At 43.1% G+C, this 19,674-nt stretch overlaps 1 protein-coding gene across 1 annotated transcript in view; it reads right to left on the bottom strand.

The window, feature by feature from the left end:
* Positions 1-14,193: 14,193 nt before the first annotated feature.
* The window catches only part of LOC146785455 (calcium-activated potassium channel subunit alpha-1-like), a 1,319,298-nt gene continuing 1,313,817 nt past the window's right edge, over positions 14,194-19,674 (bottom strand). Inside the window, exon 31 of the mRNA XM_085633050.1 lies at positions 14,194-14,363. Within this exon, the coding sequence (XP_085489176.1) occupies positions 14,234-14,363 (130 nt within the window). The 3' untranslated portion in view covers positions 14,194-14,233. The remainder of the gene's footprint in view (positions 14,364-19,674) is intronic.

Here is a 19,674-nt window from a genome sequence, read left to right as displayed (position 1 = left end):
ACTGTCTCCTCTGATGTTTTTGACAAGCAAGCTCATTAGGGTAACCATTACGGTTAGAGCGTATTATGCCAAATGCAACTATGTCCACTTTGAACATTTCCTTGAACAATTTCACACCAGTGTATTACGTATGTATGTATAAATGGCACCCTTTGTTAAAAAGCCCTCTACCAAGTTCCCACACAATTTTCTCCCTGACTCCAAAAGTAGACGGACAACCAGAGGGATCAATAGTGGAATCCCTACCATTGTACACCCTGAAATTATAGACATATCAAGTACTACTCTCAGAGAACATATACATCTTAAAATTATAAAGTGCCCTTTTGCTAGGAATGTACTGCCTAAAAACCAAATGGACCTTGAACAGGACCACTCATCCACAGCTATTTCTTTCTCTGCAACATAACTCTCTGAAAAGTGAAAAGAAAATTATCAAGGACATGCCAAATCGTGAAAAGACTGTCATAATCAGGGTGATCCTGTGGCAATGCTGAGTCATTATCAACAAAATGCAGCATCCTAAGCATAAGCAAATACTGATCTCGACTCATGGCTGCAGGAAATATTAGCTATTTCCATCAAGGGACTAGCAGACCATTATGAAGCAAGCAAAGGCTTCCTCATCAATCCCATCCAAAAGTTATACTCCAGAACTTCTTCAGCTCAACCAGATTTTGGGAGCCCACCTTGGGGAAGCTCTAGAACGGGCCTGAAGTATGGCGCTGTTGACCCCCAACTACTGTACAGCATACAAATTAGTCTGTTTCACAATCTCATCCAAAATACATTGTCCATAAAGAACCAAAAGAAATTTATAGGCAAAAATATTTTAGTATTCACTCTACACCCTGCAACACCACTATGATTGAGAAAAAAGGTCCTGTGCACACGTATTGGAGTAAAAGTTAAAGGTGTACCCAACGGGTAATTACACAGAAATCAAGTAATTTTCTTGTTCTCAAAATCATGAAGATCCACATCAGATATGTCATATGCAAGTATCTTTTATATGTATTTTCATCAATATAAATACAGTGTGCAACAAAACCAGCCGACAAGTATTTCGTCACAACGTGTTACACTTTGTGACTCTTCAGGGCTGGGAGGGACAACAAAAATACATGAGAGGGAGAAAAAGCAAAACAGCTGAATTCGGATGCTACCATGTGGTGTGACATGAGAGTGTGGGGCACACAGGAATATAGTGGAGACCCTATATATGTGGAAGGTACAAGCAATCTGTGACTTTCAATGTAAATAGAAAAAAATGCCCATTAGTGAAGTAACCGTGTAGACAGCGAGTTAAGAAACAAAAGGAAGGAGAGCGCAGAAGATGTAGGAACGGGTCATATTCAGACAAGTATTAAAGATTAAAACCATAAGAGTCATTACAATATTTCAACTCAGAAAAATATATATGTATATACATACACACAAAATCCGACCAAAATAAGAGAGGGTATTGGAGATGAAGATACTAACAAAATTATTAATGCAGAAAGCGATGGTGACTTGTGAGAAATGTGAGCACAAAAGTGACATAATGGATAACATTCTAAGCCTGTAATACAGAAAAGATGAGATCAGTAGGACTGATCGAAGCATATTAGGCATGACGGTAAAGCCCAATTAGGAGGTGGAAAATTAATCTAAAAATACGCCACATGTCGTACTTGAAACAAAAGATGCCAAAGTAAACATCTTAGGAACATGCATTAAGAGACATCATCCAGAGAAATGGACGCCAAATCGCGTCAATTCACTCACTACCGAGTTACCTGGAAAATAATGGAGTAGACAGTAAACAAAAACGCCCACTGTAATAATGAACTATATACAGGTGCTGCGTACCAGTATCAGAAGCGTACAAAGGTAATGGTGCCACCCTATGGCAAATATCATATTAGCAAAAGTTATGGTCACAAAACCAAGTAATGTATTGCAAGGTGCATGATGAACACATGTCGCTCATGAAAACACATTATTAACTCTCCTTTAATTTTCTTTCTATTACCTTGCCCGTCATGTACAGAACACATTACAGCTTTGTATGACTTACAGGTACTTTCGAACCCCTTGTCTCACTTAAATTGCTTCCTTCGCTCATTTTGGGTGCTTTTACCTTTTCTTTGGTCACTTGTTTTCATGTCTTTTCGATCTATCTTTACCACCATTTGGAAAGCGTTACTTCCTAATTGATTGCGATTTTGCTTACCTTGGTGTAGGGTGTTTTCATGAGCGCCATGTGTTCATCATGCACCTTGCAATACATTACTTGGTTTTGTGACCATACCTTTTGCTAATATGATATTTGCCATAGGGTGGCACCATTACCTTTGTACGCTTCTGATACTGGTACGCAGCACCTGGATATAGTTCATTATTACAGTGGGCGTTTTTGTTTACTGTCTACTCCATTATTTTCCAGGTAACTCGGTAGTGAGTGAATTGACGCGATTTGGCATCCATTTCTCTGGATGATGTCTCTTAATGCGTGTTCCTAAGATGTTTACTTTGGCATCTTTTGTTTCAAGTACGACATGTGGCGTATGTTTCGAATAATTTTCCACCTCCTATTTGTGCTTTACCATCATGCCTAATATGCTTCGATCAGTCCTATTGATCTCATCTTTCTGTATTACAGGCTTAGAATGTTATCCATTATGTCACTTTTGTGCTCACATTTCTTACAAGTCACCATCGCTTGCTGCATTAATAATTTCTCAGTATCTTCATCTCCAATACCCTCTCTTATTTTGGTCGGATTTTGTGTGTATGTATATACATATATATTTTTCTGAGTTGAAATATTGTAATGACTCTTATGGTTTTAATCTATACTTGTCTGAATATGACCCGTTCCTACATCTTCTGCGCTCTCCTTCCTTTTGTTTCTTAACTCGCTGTCTACACGGTTACTTCACCAATGGTTTTTTTTTCTATATACATTAAAAGTCACAGATTACTTGTACCTTCCACATATATAGGGTCTCCACTATATTCCTGTGTGCTCCACACTCTCATGTCACACCACATGGTAGCATCCGAATTCAGCTGTTTTGCTTTTTCTCCCTCTCATGTATTTTTGTTGTCCCTCCCAGTCCTGAAGAGTCACAAAGTGTAACACATTGTGACGAAACACGTGTCGGCTGGTTTTGTTGCACACTGTATTGATCTTGATGAAAATACATATAAAAGATACTTGCATATGACATATCTGATGTGGATCTTCATGATTTCGAGAACAAGAAAATTCCTTGATTTCTGTGTAATTACCCGTTGAGTACACCTTTAACTTTTACTCCAATACGTGTGCACAGGACCTTTTTCTAATTTGTTCTTGTGGGTTCTGACCCACATATTTGCAGGGGCTGTTTTTTCTTTGGGTTTGGTTCCCCTGACCTGTCAGCACCGTTTATACCTTTCTTAGCAACAACCCAGACGCACACGCATGAGCGCCATTGCTTCCTTCACTTGTACGAAACCCTCCAGTATTGTTAACCACTATGATTGAGGCAACCCAGAGTCCAGCACTTCCAATGGTAGTCTTTCAGCCTTAGGCTGAAATCCGGATGCCTCTTGCTGCACTATCGGCACATCAGTCTCCTCCTCTAAAAGAGGCACTTCCTCCACACTGACAGTGGTTTCATCATGAGATGATTCCTCTTGGACACATAATTAACTGCTGGAATCTTGGACTTCCTCCTTTGCCTCAGATGCAGAGTTAGTCTCATAATCATGGTCAGAGGAAGATTCAAAAAGCATACCAACAACCCACAGAGCGGTAATCCTGTGGCTAGCCATAATCCTTACTAATAAAAGCAACGCAAAAAATAAGTCAACAATAATTGACACTGTGTAAAATAAGTAATAAACAAGTGTGGCTTTATCAAACAGAAAGTAAAACTACTGGCATATAATAAGTTTGAAGGAAAGTCAATCAATACATGGCACCCAAAAACCTAGATGCTCAACTATGTTACAACTCATTTGTCAGAGACAGCTAGACTCTCACCTGCACCTACTCTGCACAGACACAGCGAGCACCAACGATGTCCTACTAGAAAGGAAAAACAAAAGAAAAATACACACAAGTGAACACAATACACATTGTGCACTAATCCAGGGAGAATTTCACACACAATAAAAACAGAAGCTAAATATCCTGCTATTATTACACCATTTACAAAAAAATAATTCATGCAGGGCAATGATACTCAGGACAATGATACTCGTTTGAAGTAAACAGTAAGAAAACGTTGTTCTTATCAAACACACGCAACAACACAAACTGAAGAACTACCAGTTGGGAAACCGCAAGCAGGAGTCACAGCAAAGGAAAACAAAAGCTTTGCATTAGAATAAAAAGGAAAACAGAAATATAATAAATCACAAATGTAAATGATGAAAAGAAATAAAAATTTTACCATTATAAAAACACTATGAAGTCATCACCATCCATATGCAATCCACACACATCAACAGCCAGAAGCCAGTTGATACACACCGCCAGCTCAATCCCCAGAAAAAGACAGCCAATCGCCAGTCCGCAAACACCACTAACCAAGTGCCAGTCCACACTCACTGCCAGCCATTCGCTAGTCCACGCACAGCGCCAGCCAGGGGCCAGTTTACGTACACGGCAAGCCAAGCTCAGGGCCAGGCACACTGCCAGCCAAGTGCCAGTCCATGCACACTGCAAGCCAAGAGCCAGTCTACGCACATGGCCAGTCAAGTGCCAGTCCACCCACACCACCAGCCAAGACCTGTCCACACACACCACCAGCCAAGCACCAGTCCATACACACTGCCAACCAAGAACCAGGCAGGTGCCAGTCTAGACACACTGCTAGCCAAGCACTAACCCACACACACCAAGTACATGTAGACAGCCGGCTAAACTCCAGTTTATACACACAAACTATCCCTGTTGTCTAGTGGTCAGATGGGGTAGGAACAGCCAAAATATAATAAAGGTGAGCAAACCTCGCCTAAGGAACAGCTCCCCAACATATAAATAAATAAAATACCTGGTGTCTAGTGACTTTCTGCATATGGCCAATCTGCCCCCAAGGGGGTCAGGATCAGACAAAATACGTGCCCCTAAATAAATGGGGGGGTGACCCTTGCCCGAGGTGCCACTCCCCAACATAGCCTAAACAATGATTTCCTTGTGGCTAGTGGCTTCTGCCCCTCTTGGGATCAGATTGGCCTAAAAATATGGCCAAACTACTCCCAAGGGGGGGGGGGGAGCGGAAATGGCCAAAATATATGCTGCCTGAAGGGGAGTGACTCTTGCCCAAGTGGCCACTCTCCAAAACAAGAAAATAACTTTCCCCAAGCATCCCGGGACACCTCCGTTGGGGGTAGCTGCGAGCTCTAGAAGATTAATTACATCCCTGGTGGCCTTTTGGGCACAACAACATAAGTCTTTCCTTTACCTGGTCAGAATGGAGACCAAGCCAGAGTTCATACTGTAAACGGATATGGACAGCAAAAACAGTGGATCAAATATGAATTGGAACTGAAAACCTGAGTGGTTAGAATAACCAGAATATAGGACAGACAAAACAGCAATATGACTTAAGAAATCTAGAACATGATTTCTGGGCTCAAGTGCCGGCTGTACCCAACATGCACTGGAACACTTAATACCCCGTACAGGGAAACTCAAACTAGGATTCAAAACAACAAATACAAGAATGTACCTAAAAGACACTGAGCATGTAATGCCCTGCTGATATATGCAGTAAACACAAGAATTCAGAGTAAGGTAAAAAAAAAACAAGGGGAACCACTGCCAACTCAATGAAAACATGGTTAGACGCCTAGCTGTAAAAACTGAAGAATCAGGATATCAGGCTAGAAAGGATAGGCAGAAAGAAGGGTGAGACTGTGAAGCCAGCGAAACACATAAAGCACAATGCTGCACAGGGCAGCTGCAGGAAAGCAGGACACAGCAAAAAAAGTAGTAGGAAAACAGAACTTTTCCCAAAGGTTCAGCAAGTCAGGCAACTTGAACAGAAAGCAGGAGCTCCCAGTAACAGTAGTTGAAACGCAAATTCTGCATGCAGAAGCCAGTCTTCAATTCCTCCTTCCAGCCCACAGCTACAGAGGATAACTGGAACTCAGAACAGGAGTAAGCTTGGTGTTGCACAGTGCATTTGAGAACAGTTAAAGTCCTCTTCCAGCTCTCTTCCTAAAAGTGTGCACTGAAGTTCCAGGAAGCAACCAGTGGGCAGAACAAAATTCCAGAGTAGGACAAGGATTGGATCTTGCTTTGAAACTTGTTTTAGACATGGCAAAACTTGCAGGAATTCATGCAAGGGAGGACCGGGGCACCCTGGAACCTATAAGACAGAGTTCAAAGTATAATAAGATTCACGAAAAGGTTCTCACACTCGATAAGGCGTACAAGTACCATCTGCATTAGGAGTTGATAAGTAAACTCTCAAATGGAATCAGGAGAGCATCTGATTTCCGAGAGGCAATGCAAAGTCTGTGAATGAACACTGTAGTGTAACACAGGTTACAAACTAGTGTTTACCATGGAAGCAGGCTCCCTAAAGGTCTTCAAGTAGTGCAACCCTAAGGCAGGATCAAAACATCCTGACTTAAGGTGACCTAGTGGCTCCAGTATGAGAAAACAAAGTTTGCCATTGTTGGAGATCTGAGGGGCGTCAGTGACCGCTTGAATGGTAATGAGATCTCTACAGTATTGTGGTCTGACCCCAAACTGGTAATCTTGTGCAAGGTTGTTCTCCATTCTCATATGGATCTCGTTTGTGATGGGTTGTCAATATTCGTACCCAGATACGGCAGGTGAGATGGTAGTCACAGATTTACTAATATTTTATGTCCTGGTTGTGCCCCTTTTTCGATAGTCGAGATTTACAAAGCCACACAAGGCTACTTTGCATTAACTTGCCTTGCTGCATTGCGTGAGAGGTTAGTAAATCTAGTCTGTCGTTTGCAAGGTCATCTGCATTCAACAAAGTCTTATTTAGAAGCCAAAGTGTCTACTAATGTGTTGATGTTTAATAAAGGTGTCAACACTTTACTAGCGATCTCCTTCATCATCATTGAGTCGTATCACAAGGGGAGGAGAATCTGGTTTCCCCAAAGTATGCTCTGATACTCTTTAGGTATGGGTAAGTTCTTTTATTTTGTAGAAGAACATAAAAAAGGGTCCGGTTCGCAGGAGCAGCTCCTCTTCTTCACCGGTTCTAGGAAGGTCGGGAGGGGCGAGGCTTCCCAGTGGAAGTCCGAAGATGTCCAGGAAGTAGCAGGGGGAAATAAAATGGAAATAAACAAGCCACGGGTCAGTGGACAATATCCAATGCTTAGAATGGAGAGAGGGAAACGTGAGGGATCACCGACCGTAGCTGAAGCATAGAAACCAGAAAAGAAAACGTAGTGCGGTGACCACTCACTAAACTACCCGTTTCCTCCCCGTGACTTTGTGAACCCTCGTATGCGATGTCATACCTGCTCCAGCCACCCTCCTCCAGGAGTGTGGCCGGGCATAGCGTGGTGTTGTAGTCCTCCGGGCTGATCTCCACGGTCAGGGACGTCGGGAACACCAGCCACCGGGTCATCTTCAGGGGGTTTCTTCAGCGTCTTCTTCTCTTTGTTTTCTTTTGTTGACTCCTTCAGCGTGCGCACCAGTACTACCGATCACATCCCTTTTCTCCTGGCAGTCGTCTCCTGATAGGTCTCCTGGGATCGACGTCACGCCCTTGGGCACCTCCTCTCGCCGGCTCCAGGGGAAATTAAAGGGACCGTCCTCATCCCGGACCTGTATTAGCAGGACATCAGCGTCAGCAAGAGTCTCAGAGTCTCGTACCCCGGGGCCCTCCCGACACACCCCTCCCCTAGGATTTCCCCGATCGGGGGAAAGAGGAAACCGGGACAGGAAGTCAGCATTGCCCTGTTCGGAGACCTTATGGTGACGGACCTCGAACGGGAATGGCTGTAGCACTAAAAACCACCGGATTACCCGGTCGTTACAGCCTTTGTTTCTCTGGAGCCAAGTCAGAGGGGCGTGATCATTATATAACACAAAGGGCCTGCCTTCAAGGTAATACCTCAGCTTTTCTATACCCCACTTCACTGCCAGGCACTCTTTTGCTATAGTAGGATAGACCCGCTCTCTAGGGAAGTGCTTTCTACTAATGTAGAGAAGCAGCCTTTCCAAGCCCTCACTGTCATGCTGGGACAGGACTGCACCTATACCCACCCTGGAGACATCCGTTTGGAGAAGGAATGGGTTTCTGAAGTCAGGAGTTAACAACACAGGTGAGGTGGTCAGAGCTGTTTTCAGGGTCTGGAAGGCAACTAACTGAGAGTGCGAGGGGGTGCGGATCTGCGAGACTGTAGCTGACTTTTTCAGAAGATCCGTGAGGGGAGCGGCTTAAAAGGCTCGGAGGTCGCGTTTGGTGGTGGGAAAAGGGGTGTCCTGGATGGCCCTCACTTTTTCCATTTGCGGTTCTATTAAGCCTTTCCCCAACAGGTGTAAAAGGTACTTCACCTTCTGAAAGGCGAACCTGGACTTTTTTGCATTGATGTGTAAGTGTGCCGCTCTTAGTTCTGAGAATATGGCTCCTAGATGAGTCATATGTTCTTCCCATGTTTAGCTATAGACTATTATGTCATCTAGGTAGGCAGGGGAGTATGGTAAATGTCGAGCTAAGAGGTTGTCCATCAGTCTCTGAAAGCTGGCAGGGGCCCCGTGCAACCCGAATGGCAGGACGGTAAAATGGAAAAAACCTTCAGGTGTGGAAAAAGCTGTTTTCTCCTGATCCTTGGGATCCAGGGGGATCTGCCAGTAGCCTTTGGTGAGGTCGATAGTCGAGATGTAGTGAGCCTCACCAAGGCATTCTATCAGTTCATCTACCCTGGGGAGGGAATAGTCGTCCTGTTTGGAAATAAGGTTCACTGCCCTGAAGTTGATACAGAACCGGATGCTGCCATCCGGTTTCGGTACCAGCACTATAGGGGAGCACCAGTTGCTAAGGGAGGGGACTATGATCCCTGTCTCTAGCATCTGTTTTACCTTCTTCTGGAGTGCCAGACACCGTGCTTCTGGGACCCTGTAGGGTCACTATATCACTGTGACATCCTCTTGGGTGGGGATGGAGTGCATGGCCAGATGAGTCTTCTGGGCTGATCAGAAAAGGTGTCCTGGAAGGAATGAAGAATGGCATGTATCTCCTTCTTGTGGTTCCTGGTCAATTCATCGTTGATTATGGCGAATCGACCGTGTGTGATCGGGATTCCACCGTTGAGACCATATGAGCTTTCTTTGGTGGAGGACGCAGCCACATCTTCAGGAGATTTATGTGATACATCTGGGTCCTAGTTGATGAGAGGGCTAGTATATAGGTGGTTTTACCGACTTTCCTCACTACTGGAAAAGGACCTTGCCACTACTTTCTTAACTTGTGAGTGTAGGAGGGAAGTAGTACTAAGGCCCAATCACCTATTTTCAGTTCTCTCAAACGCTTGCCTTTGTCATAGGACTGTTTTTGTTTTTCTTGGGCCTTCTCAAGGGACTCATGAGCTAAGGTCCTTAATTTATGTTGACAGGCCTTGACCTGGTGGGCCTAATCCAACAAGGTCTGTGCCTCATGGGCACTGTTTTTTTCTCAACTCACTTTGTTAATTTCCAGGAGCATACGCGGCTTCCTCCCAAAGAGGAGTTCAAAGGGGGACACCCCAAGGCTGGTCTGGACTTGACTTCTGATAACTAACAGAGCCAAGGGGAGGAGCTGGTCCCAGTTTTTCCCGTCCCCTGTAAGGAGCTTCTTAAGAGTAAGCTTGAGATTGCCATTGTATCGTTCCACGAGACCATCAGTCTGGGGGTGGTAGAACAATGTTTTTATGTGTCTGGTGTTTAACTGGCTACAGACCTGTTTCATTAGCCTCGACACAAAGGGGTTACCTGGTCGGTGATTATGTCACGGGGAAACTCCATCCTAGAGAATACCTCTACAAGCCTCTGGGCTTTGATAGTGGTGGTGGCGGAGTGTAAGGGCAACGCTTCGGGATATCGGGTTGAATAGTCTACTATCACGAGGACGTACTGATAACCCCTTGTGGACTTGGGAAGGGGCCCTATAAGGTCCATACCAACCCGGTCAAAAGGCTTGCCAATGATAGGGAGAGGGTTTAAGGGTGCTTTTGGGGTGATGAAAGGATTTTTTCTTTGAGAAATCGTACATTCCTGACAGTACTTCCGTACCTGAGCGTGGACCACCGGCAAGAAGAAACTACGGAGTATAGCTTGTGACATTTTCTCAGCCCCGCAATGACCTGCAAGGAGGTGGGAATGCGCAAACAACAGGATTTGGTACCTGAAACCTGGGGGCACTAGAAGCTGGGGTTCTTCACCTTCCTTGTTCACTCCATATAGAAGACCATTCTTCTCAATAAAACAAGAGTATACCCTTTTTGGGGAGTTAAGGGCATCTCTGGCACTTTGCCACGCATTACTGAGACTACTATCATTAAGCTGGGCTGTTCTAAAATGGGTATCAATGGCCCATGCTTCAGAAGCTTGGGGAATCAAAGGATGTTTTGGTGGGTTTCTTTTCGTTTCTTCTGCCCTGTAGGGGTCTCAAGTTTATGTCAGGCTCTTTCACAAGACTTCTGTTTTGTGCCCGGGCATAGGAATTGGCCATTTCCACTGCATGTCCCAGAGTAAGACCAGCATGTTGGCGTAGCCACGTCTGTGTCCCATAGGGTAGCGCCTCTAGAACTTGCTCAAGATACATTTTGTCCATGAATACTTCTCGAGTGGATTCCAGTGGTTTGAGCCATCGATCTGCGGCATCCTTGATTTTGTAGAAAAGAGTCTTTGGTGTATCTCCTGTCAAGCCCTTTTCCTGCCTGAATCGAAGGCGGTGAGCTTCATCATCAATGCCCAGCCGGTCGAGTATGAACTGTTTTATGTGCCCATAGGCGGCAGTACCATCCCTATTAGCAATCTGATAAGCCGCCTGGGCTTCACCGGTGAGCAGAGGTGCCAAGTAGAAAGGCCATCGGTCTTTAGGCCAGATGCTGGCCCTTGCAGCCCATTCGAAATTAAAACAAAAGGAAACAGGGTCATGCCCAGGGACGTATTTCTGCAGTGGTATCACTGTTCCTGGCAGGGCGGGAGCTCTCCCTTGCCCCAAGACCTACAGGAGTTGCGTCTGTCCTTCCGCCAGCTTCGTGACATTATCTGCCTGTGTTTGAATAGCCGAAGAAAACACTGCACGATCTATCTCAGCTTGGCTTGCATTTTTTTCCATGGCCCATTCCAATTTACATTGGGCCTATTCCTTGTTCCATCTTGTTTCAGATGGGCTATGCCTGCATTCTCCACCACTTTGTCATATCTCAAGGGGGGGTAGAATCCGGTTTCCCCAAAGTGTGCTCTGACACTCTTTAGGTATGGGTAAGTTATTTTATTTTGCAGAACAACATAAAGAAAAAGGGTCCGGTTTGCAGGAGAAGCTCCTCTTCTTCACCACTTCTAGGAAGGTCGGGAGGGGCAGGGCTTCCCAGTGGTAGTCCAGAGATGTCCAGGAAGTAGCAGGGGGAAATAAAATGGAAACAAACAAGCCACGGGTCAGTGGACAATATCCAATGCTTAGAATGGAGGGAGGGAAACGTGAGGGATTACCGAGCGTAGCTGAAGCATGGAAACCAGAAAAGAAAACGTAGTGCTGTGACAACCCACTAAACTACCCGTTTCCTCCCCGTGACTTCGTGAACCCTCGTATGCGATATTGTACCTGCTCCAGCCACCCTCCTCCTAGAGCGTAGTGCGGTGTTGTAGTCCTCCGGGCTGCACTCCATGGTCAGGGACGTCGGGAACACCGGCTGCCGGGTCGTCTTCAGGGGTTTCCTTCAGCGTCTTCTTCTCTTTGTTTTCTTTCATTGCCTCCTCAGTACTACCGATCACTTCCCTTTTCTCCTGGCAGTCGTCTCCTGATAGGTCCCCTGGGATCGACGTCATGCCCTTGGGCACCTCCTCTCACCGGCTCCAGGGGATATTAAAGGGACCGTCCTCGTCCCGGACCTGTATTAGCAGGACATCCACGTCAGCGAGAGTCCCAGAGTCTCGTACCCCGGGGCCCTCCCAACACATTGATGGGATATCATCATCTTTGTAAAACATAGTCTTCAAGGTATTGGGAAGTTTTTACAGATCGTCAGTTTGGAGCGCATCAAAACTAGTGAAGGCAAATGTCATTTTATGGAAGTTATTAAGTGGTGAAAACCTTTTGAGAAGATCTAAAACCAAGGCAGAGGTGCTGCAACATCCGGGGAACCAAATTAAAATGAAAAACAGGGAAAACATAAGCAGATTGAAAACAGCCGTAGGCCATGCAGGTAAGAGCGGGGGCAGTGGGGCCAGGTAGGGGTGGGTGATTCGACAGACGACCACGAGGGAAAATTTAATAAATTACCAATTTTTGTTTGTTGAAATCTCCCCCACCACCGGGCCCAACAGCTTACCGCTCTTACCTGCATGGGCTGCGACAAATTGAAAATATTATAAAAACATGAAAAGGCTGGACTTAAAGCCTGTGAAGGAACATCCACTAACATAAGGATATAAGAATGAAACTGTGACTAAGAATTGTGGTGTCTTATTAATGATAGGGACAACCTTGGGTTTTGAATATTGCATTGCCTTTTTCTCTTCAATGATTCCAGTGCAGAGGTGAGTCGGTGACTGCATGGCTGAAGCAGCCAATTGGAGGAAAAAGCCTCAAATCACGGTATCAAAGGAAACCGGTCATGGTAAATGGTAACTCCGGGTTCATTATTCATCCGTACACTTTAAATATTTCATGAGGAAAATGATTCAGTGACGTTTGCTTCATAGGCATGGTTGTTACCCTAATGCCCCCAGTGCTCCTTTTTTGGTAAATGGACTTTGTGTCACTTACTCTTCACTGTTGGAGGTTTCCCCACCTGTTTTACACTGCAGGGTTACACACCAGGGCAGATACAGTTGGTGAAAGAAAAAAAATAAGGAGAGATGCAGCATGCAGTCAACACTACCTGGTATATAAAAAACAAAGAACAGTAAGGGAACAGTGCATCCTGTGTACAAAATAAAGAAAGTACGGCATCCCCTTTACAAAATGAAAACAGGATGCTCACCACAACAAAGAGGCGGGCAATTAAGTCCATCACAGCTTTGCATCTGGATTGCAGACAGTAATTTTCAGCCCTCCCACAAATAAGCACTTCCCTGAGAAGACAAAAATTATTGGGAAAGACCAGCTCTGCAAAAACACAAAACAAAATAAAGGGTTTAGGAGATTGGAGAGGATAGATAACAGTACCTTAACGAAAGAAATCAGTTACGCAGGGGTTTCACTGGGGTCGAGTTCTAAGCATGTTAGTGTCAGTCCTACTGCAGAAAAGTCCTGGAGCCTCCTTTTGCCCGCTAGAATCACCTGGTCTCCCATGACATAACTATTGAGTCTTTTCTATGTCAGCAAATCTCTCTCTTTCATCTCCATAGTGTCTTTTGAAGGCTGCACTTGCTGAAGCTGACTTCCTCAAGACCTATCTACTGAGTGTCCATCTCCTACCAGCAAGCGCGTGTCTGGTGGTGATCCATAACATCAATGAAGTCATATCCTACCTTTAAGCCGGTACTGTCTTAGGAACAGGGGCCATTCAAGGCCATTCAAGCTGTTGCTAATATCATGGGGGCATATGTTTAAGGAGCTCTACCCCCAGGCACTGTCCATCTCTGCTCGATAATAGGGTGGTCCCACACCACGGGGTCCTGGCAGCTTGCTCTCTTTCATTTATCCATATCCCAAATCACTGGGACGCCACCACAGTGTGATTAGTAGCCTTTACAAAATGTTCAGATAAAATAAAATAACTATTTATTCATTCCTCAACAGCTCTAGGCGTGTTTTATTGCCTTTAGAAACCTAGGTGAGGTGCGGGCTTGGGGCAATCTGTTCATACCTCAGTTTCTTCAATTTTATACATCAACTGTCAGTTATTTGTCCTTTTCAAGCAACCTTATTGATAGTTTTTATTGAGTTTACATTTCAGCAAAATATGTTACTCAGTTATTACAAACATTTCGAAGGCAGCAGATGTTCGTTTTCGTCCTTGCTGTACGTTGTTGTGGACAGCTGGCCGTTTGCAGATGTTTCCTCTCCCTTTTGGACGACACCGTCTTGCCTGCATGGGAGGACTTCAATTATTTTTTTACTGCCCTGGGCACCAATGCTGTATTATCTCTGCAACGTTGCCCCTGGAAGGGGACAGCTGCAAAAAGGAGGTCGGTGGGTAATATTGTGAATTCATTGGGAGGCTTTGTTATCACAAACCTGCAGAGACCAAAAGAAAAACCCAGAATAATTACTTTTACAGTTGAATTTCAATCAGTATGAACACTAATCTAGATTTAGTTATCATTGTTTACTCACATGACTTCAGTGAGCTGTAATTCCTCCTAATTGTAATGCTCAATTGTACTAGTTAACCAAGGCTGACAATAACCACAGAGTAGCTTCCTGATCTTTCATTAATAGCTAAGTTTGACCCAATTCTTAGAAACGCAGGCTACCCATATGCGTTTGACAGACATATGATTTTAGGTACTGAATATAACACCGATGGTAAGGCTAAAGCCACAAAGGGCCTGATTACAAGTTAGGAAGAACAAAATTAATGAATGAAGAAAAAACTTTAATTTTGCGTTGCCTGAATATTATTGGTTATGTTTTTCCACACCAGATTTAGAGGATGTGGAAAAACCTGAACCCATTTTTACCGCCTAAAAAATCACATGACGTTGGCTACAGCAGCAGTCAAGTCAAATGCCACTTTTTTCCTCACTGTGGAAACCATACAAAAAATGTCCCCTAACCTTCATCTCCTTTCCTCAACCCGCACTCCACATTCCGGCACTCACATATGTTTATCAACTTAAAGTTGGCGGCTCTTAAGGCCTTGTTTCCAAATTTTGAAATCACCTGCCATTTGGCCTCAGAGAAAATGCACTGGGTTGTCAATGTGAACTTTTCTATGAACCTTTTCACCAAATAGCACTCCCCCTGTCTCCGTAGTAACCTATACCAATTTCCTACCCCCCTCATCTTTATCCTAAACAAAGCATTTGTTATTGGTGAGGAGACGAAATTTGGTGGAAAACTGTATTTTTTTCCGATGCGTGCAATCTGCAGTTACCCAAAATAAAAAAGCTTGCAACGATCTCCGCATCTAGCTTGATCCTGCCAACTTATACAGTTGCCTCCAACCAAAAAGTGTACCAGTTCTTTAAACCCATTTGTGGTTCAATACCTTATATGGCTATTTGGTATTTGCAGACCCAGCGCTTCACAGTCAATTAGCTGCAAATACCTACACCCTGCAAATTGGTCCTTTGAGTGATAAAATGCTTGAAGTCTCCAGCAATACTCCTGGAGTGTTTTATATCTTGCCTTTTTTAGCAGTTTTGCCGTTTTTTTAAATTCCAGTAGCTGGGATCCCGCCTCCTGGACCATCTTTTCGATAAAAAAACTATCCTGAGATCCCTTAGCATCTATAAACCGAACTAACCTATCTATAAGGAACACTTCATAATATGTATACATATGAGGTCATGTTAACCCCCCCTGACTAACATCCAACTGAAGCACTATCATTTTACTCTTGGAGCCTTTTTATTCCAAATAAAGCGCCTAAAAAGCATCTCCAATTCCTTAAAATACGCCCTATTAATTTTGATCGGGATATTAGAAAAAAGAAAAATCAACAAAGGTAAAATAGACTTTTTTATCAGTGCTATGCACCCCATCAACATAAGAGGAAGAAGTGACTATCTATCCAACATATCTTCGATCTTCTTCATTGTCTTTTCATAAGTTAATCTATACAGTTCTGTATATTGATTAGTTACTTTTATCCCCAAATAATGAGTTGGTTTACTATTAGAAGCCCGCTGCTGGAGATTGAAAGGGAGTATAATGAGAGGGACATTAAATAAAAGCAATTCTGTTTTGTTGTGGTTGATTTTATATCCTCCAATTTGGTGGAACCGGTCAAATTCTGACAGAATTAGTTTAGTATTTTGTTCATCTGCAAATAGTTTAAGCTTGGATATTCCCGCTATCGGTGCCTCAATACCCATATTGGCTCTGATGCTAACAGCCAGAGGTTCGATAAAAAAGGTCAATAATACAGGGAAGAGGGGGCAACCCTGACGAGTTTCCCAATTTATTTCAACCATTCTTGCTAGATTTGAATTTAAAAAAAACTTTACCTGTGCACTGTGGTATAAACGGTGAAGCATATTAATAAATTGTAGAGGGAAGCCAAACCTCTCAAGGCCAAAGAAAAAAGCATCCCTATTGACTGGATCAATTGCTTTTTCAGCATCTACCATCATTATTACTGCCAGTGTCTGGTTAACATTAAAAAAATCAAGTACTTGGACTAAGAAACCTGTGTTAGATGATGTTATCCTATCGGCGCTGAATCCTGTCTGATCCATAAGGATTATCTTCTGAGCTATTGGGGTCAAATGATTAGCCCAAACTTTCACTAAAACTTTGTAATCGGCATTTAGTTAACTTAATGGTCTGTATACATTTATGTCTCTTGGGTTTTTCACTTCTTGACAAAGCTAACAATTGTCGAGTCTTTAAAACTTGATGGAATGTCCCCCCCTTTTTTTATATAATTAAAAACTCAACTAAAAAAGGAATCAGTTCTTTAGAAAATGTTTTATACAATTCTATTGGGAAGCCATCATTGCCACAGGCCTTGCCGTAAGGCATTACGGCCACGCAAGTTGGATTTCTGTTGCTGTGATATCAACCTCTAATTCTTCTAATTGTATGCTTGTCAATTGTGGGAGTTTTATAGACTGGAAATAATAAGATATAGTCTCCTTTGAGACCGTATATTTGACGGCATATAAATCATTAGAATGCTGCTGAAAACATTTTAGCTATCATATCCTTCTCATAGACTACAGCACCAGCTCACTAAGCATTAATGCTTCCTGGCTTCCTGTCTAATACTGGATGACCAGGAAAAGGAACTTCCCGACCATATGACTTTCCTCATAACCTGGTGCTGGTATAACCATGAGCTCTGTAGTCACTCTAAGATAAAAAATTCCCTTCACTCATGCTTTGCTTTAGCTAATTGCCCATCTACTGAATTCTGTGTCCCCAACTGACTAGTCCTGTACTGTGAAACATTGTCGACTGCGGATTGAAGTTGAGCTATACGTGTCGCCCGCCTTTTAGATTGTGAGGCCGTAAATGCCACCATCCACATTCCGGCACTCAAATATGTTTATCAACTGCTACTAGAAGGTGCCAAATGTATGCGGTAATACTTCATGACTGTGGAATTTCTTGTGGTTTTATGGCCAGGAAAATCATGCCACCAAGGTAAATCCCTATTCCATGGAGTTTTATTCATAATTGCACAGTAGTAGGATGATTTTACTGCACAAATAGTTATCATGCAGTAAAATCACCCTGTCATCACTGTGTAAGTCGTAACTAGAAGCTGACTAGGATATTGGTTGTTTAGAAATAATTGGTATAGAATATCACAGAAGCTTGTGCCTAATGGAAGTATGAATATGAAGATAGACAATCTACAAAAAGGCACACATGACTATGGTCTGACAGTTATAAAGGGGCGTACACCACTTCAATTCTACCTTTAAAATAGATTTTAAACTCTAACAAAAGGATAATCTTAAATTATTTTTAGAAGTTCAATTTAAATATATTTGTTAAAATAGTTAAAAGGAATACAAAGAATAATATAATAAATACTGCCTATCATAACAGTGGGCACGCAACCTTTGTGGGAGTCGTTTTTCAGTTTTTTATTGCACACATTATAAACTGAGCTTACGCAAATTTAGATTGTGCTTACACTGTCCTCCATTTTGCACCAATATCACAATAAATCAGATGAGTCTTTCTTTTCTAAATAAACCATTGCGGGTATCGACACTAATATACAGAGTTTTCTCAGAGACTTTCTCTCACTGTACTTAGCGAAGGGCATTTCAGCTGCCCCAGGCTATTGCTATACAATATATCAAGAACATTTCTCTAGTAAACTGGGAGAATGACTAAAATCCAATATATTTCTGCCATGATAAAATCTTCAAGTGTGTTTTGTAGTAGAATGTTTCTTCTTGCTTGTTTGTTAGTAATTGGTGAATATCCTGAGAACTCATGATTTGTATGCTTTGCTGCTAAATTTACTTACGTACTATTCTGCTCCCAGTCCTAGCCATTGGCGTATCCCATGAGTTGTATTATAAGATACGTTTTGCACGCCAAAAGATCTGGTAGCAGAGGTGATGGTTCCAATTAGAGCCGACCCAAATTGACAAACTTCATGGTCCAGACGGTTTGATGCAAGATCTAAACTGACCCAATACCAACCTGTTCCTGGTTCCGGAGAGCTGAGGTGACCGGAGAAGAACAACGACACAAGTCTCAATAGGGATTTTGTGTGAAAATGAAGCAGTTGCAGAGAAGTACATGCTAGGTGTTGTAGGTGTAAAGTGGCAGGATGCATTGGAAGAACTTCAAGAGTACTTATTATGTGGCTTTGATTGTTGAATTTGTGGGAGCGATAATTATTGTGTTTTAATGATATTCTTAGACTTTTGAAGAGAGGTACCTCAAGTTAGAACACTGAATTGCTGAACTTGCCTGCTAGTTGAGGTGTACTGTAAGGCGCCATCAGTTACACTAAAATAGAGACATCATTTTTTCTTGCATGAGTGTAATTAACTGAGCACATGGTGGTTTGTTCCTTAGTGAATGGGGAGTGGACACATTGAGCATAGTGACTTTCACAGGTTGAGGGCTCACAGTTGCATGAAAGTAGGTAGCCTTCTTATTGTTATAGATATTTTTGTGTAGTCAAAGCAGGGAAATGGTGAACAAAGTTGTGAAGCAGCTCAGAGGTGGTCTGGTGGTTATGGAGCATTGCGTCATCACGGTGCTCCACAGAGAATAGCTAGCAGACCCCATAACTGCTCTGTGATAGGATGACCATTGACAGAGACGCCTTGGTATTGGTGAATGGATCGTAAGCTTGGTGGTGTGGAATAAGTGAGAGGTTGAAAGAGGGGGTGACTGAGACTTTGTTGAAATGGGGAACACCTTGTCAAAAAAGGAGAAAAATGTAAATAAGGAAGAGAAGTTTTCTCGTTAAGGCGCTCCAGCTAGAGAAATGGTAACAAAGAAAGGGTTACACATGTATATGTGGCTTAAACAATGGCAAAAATATAAGTCCAAAGATAGGGAACTTCAATTCCCACTGAGTGGGACTTTCCACATCCCTCAAATAGAGAATTTGAGCAGAAGAATGTACAATTTAAAACCACAGTCTAGGTCCATACAATTTAAAGACTTAAACCTTTGGGAATAGATGGCAAGTGAAAATAAAATAAAGAAATTTTAATTAAAAAATCAGCAGCATGGTTCATTTATGGACAAGAGCACAGTATGGGAAAAGGCAGAGAAAGTGAAGAGAGGAAGTCATTGAGGCTGTTGGAGCCTATCCCCTGCTAGAAAGTGATGGGAAGAAAAAGGAAAAACCATAGGGGGAGACCGAAACAGAGGGTGAAGAGGAAGACGTCCTTAG

The sequence above is a fragment of the Triturus cristatus genome, chromosome 11 (assembly GCF_964204655.1).
Source record: "Triturus cristatus chromosome 11, aTriCri1.1, whole genome shotgun sequence".
Lineage (NCBI taxonomy): Eukaryota > Metazoa > Chordata > Amphibia > Caudata > Salamandridae > Triturus > Triturus cristatus.
Note: the sequence above shows the minus strand (reverse complement) of the source record. Positions and strands in the feature narration are given on the sequence as shown.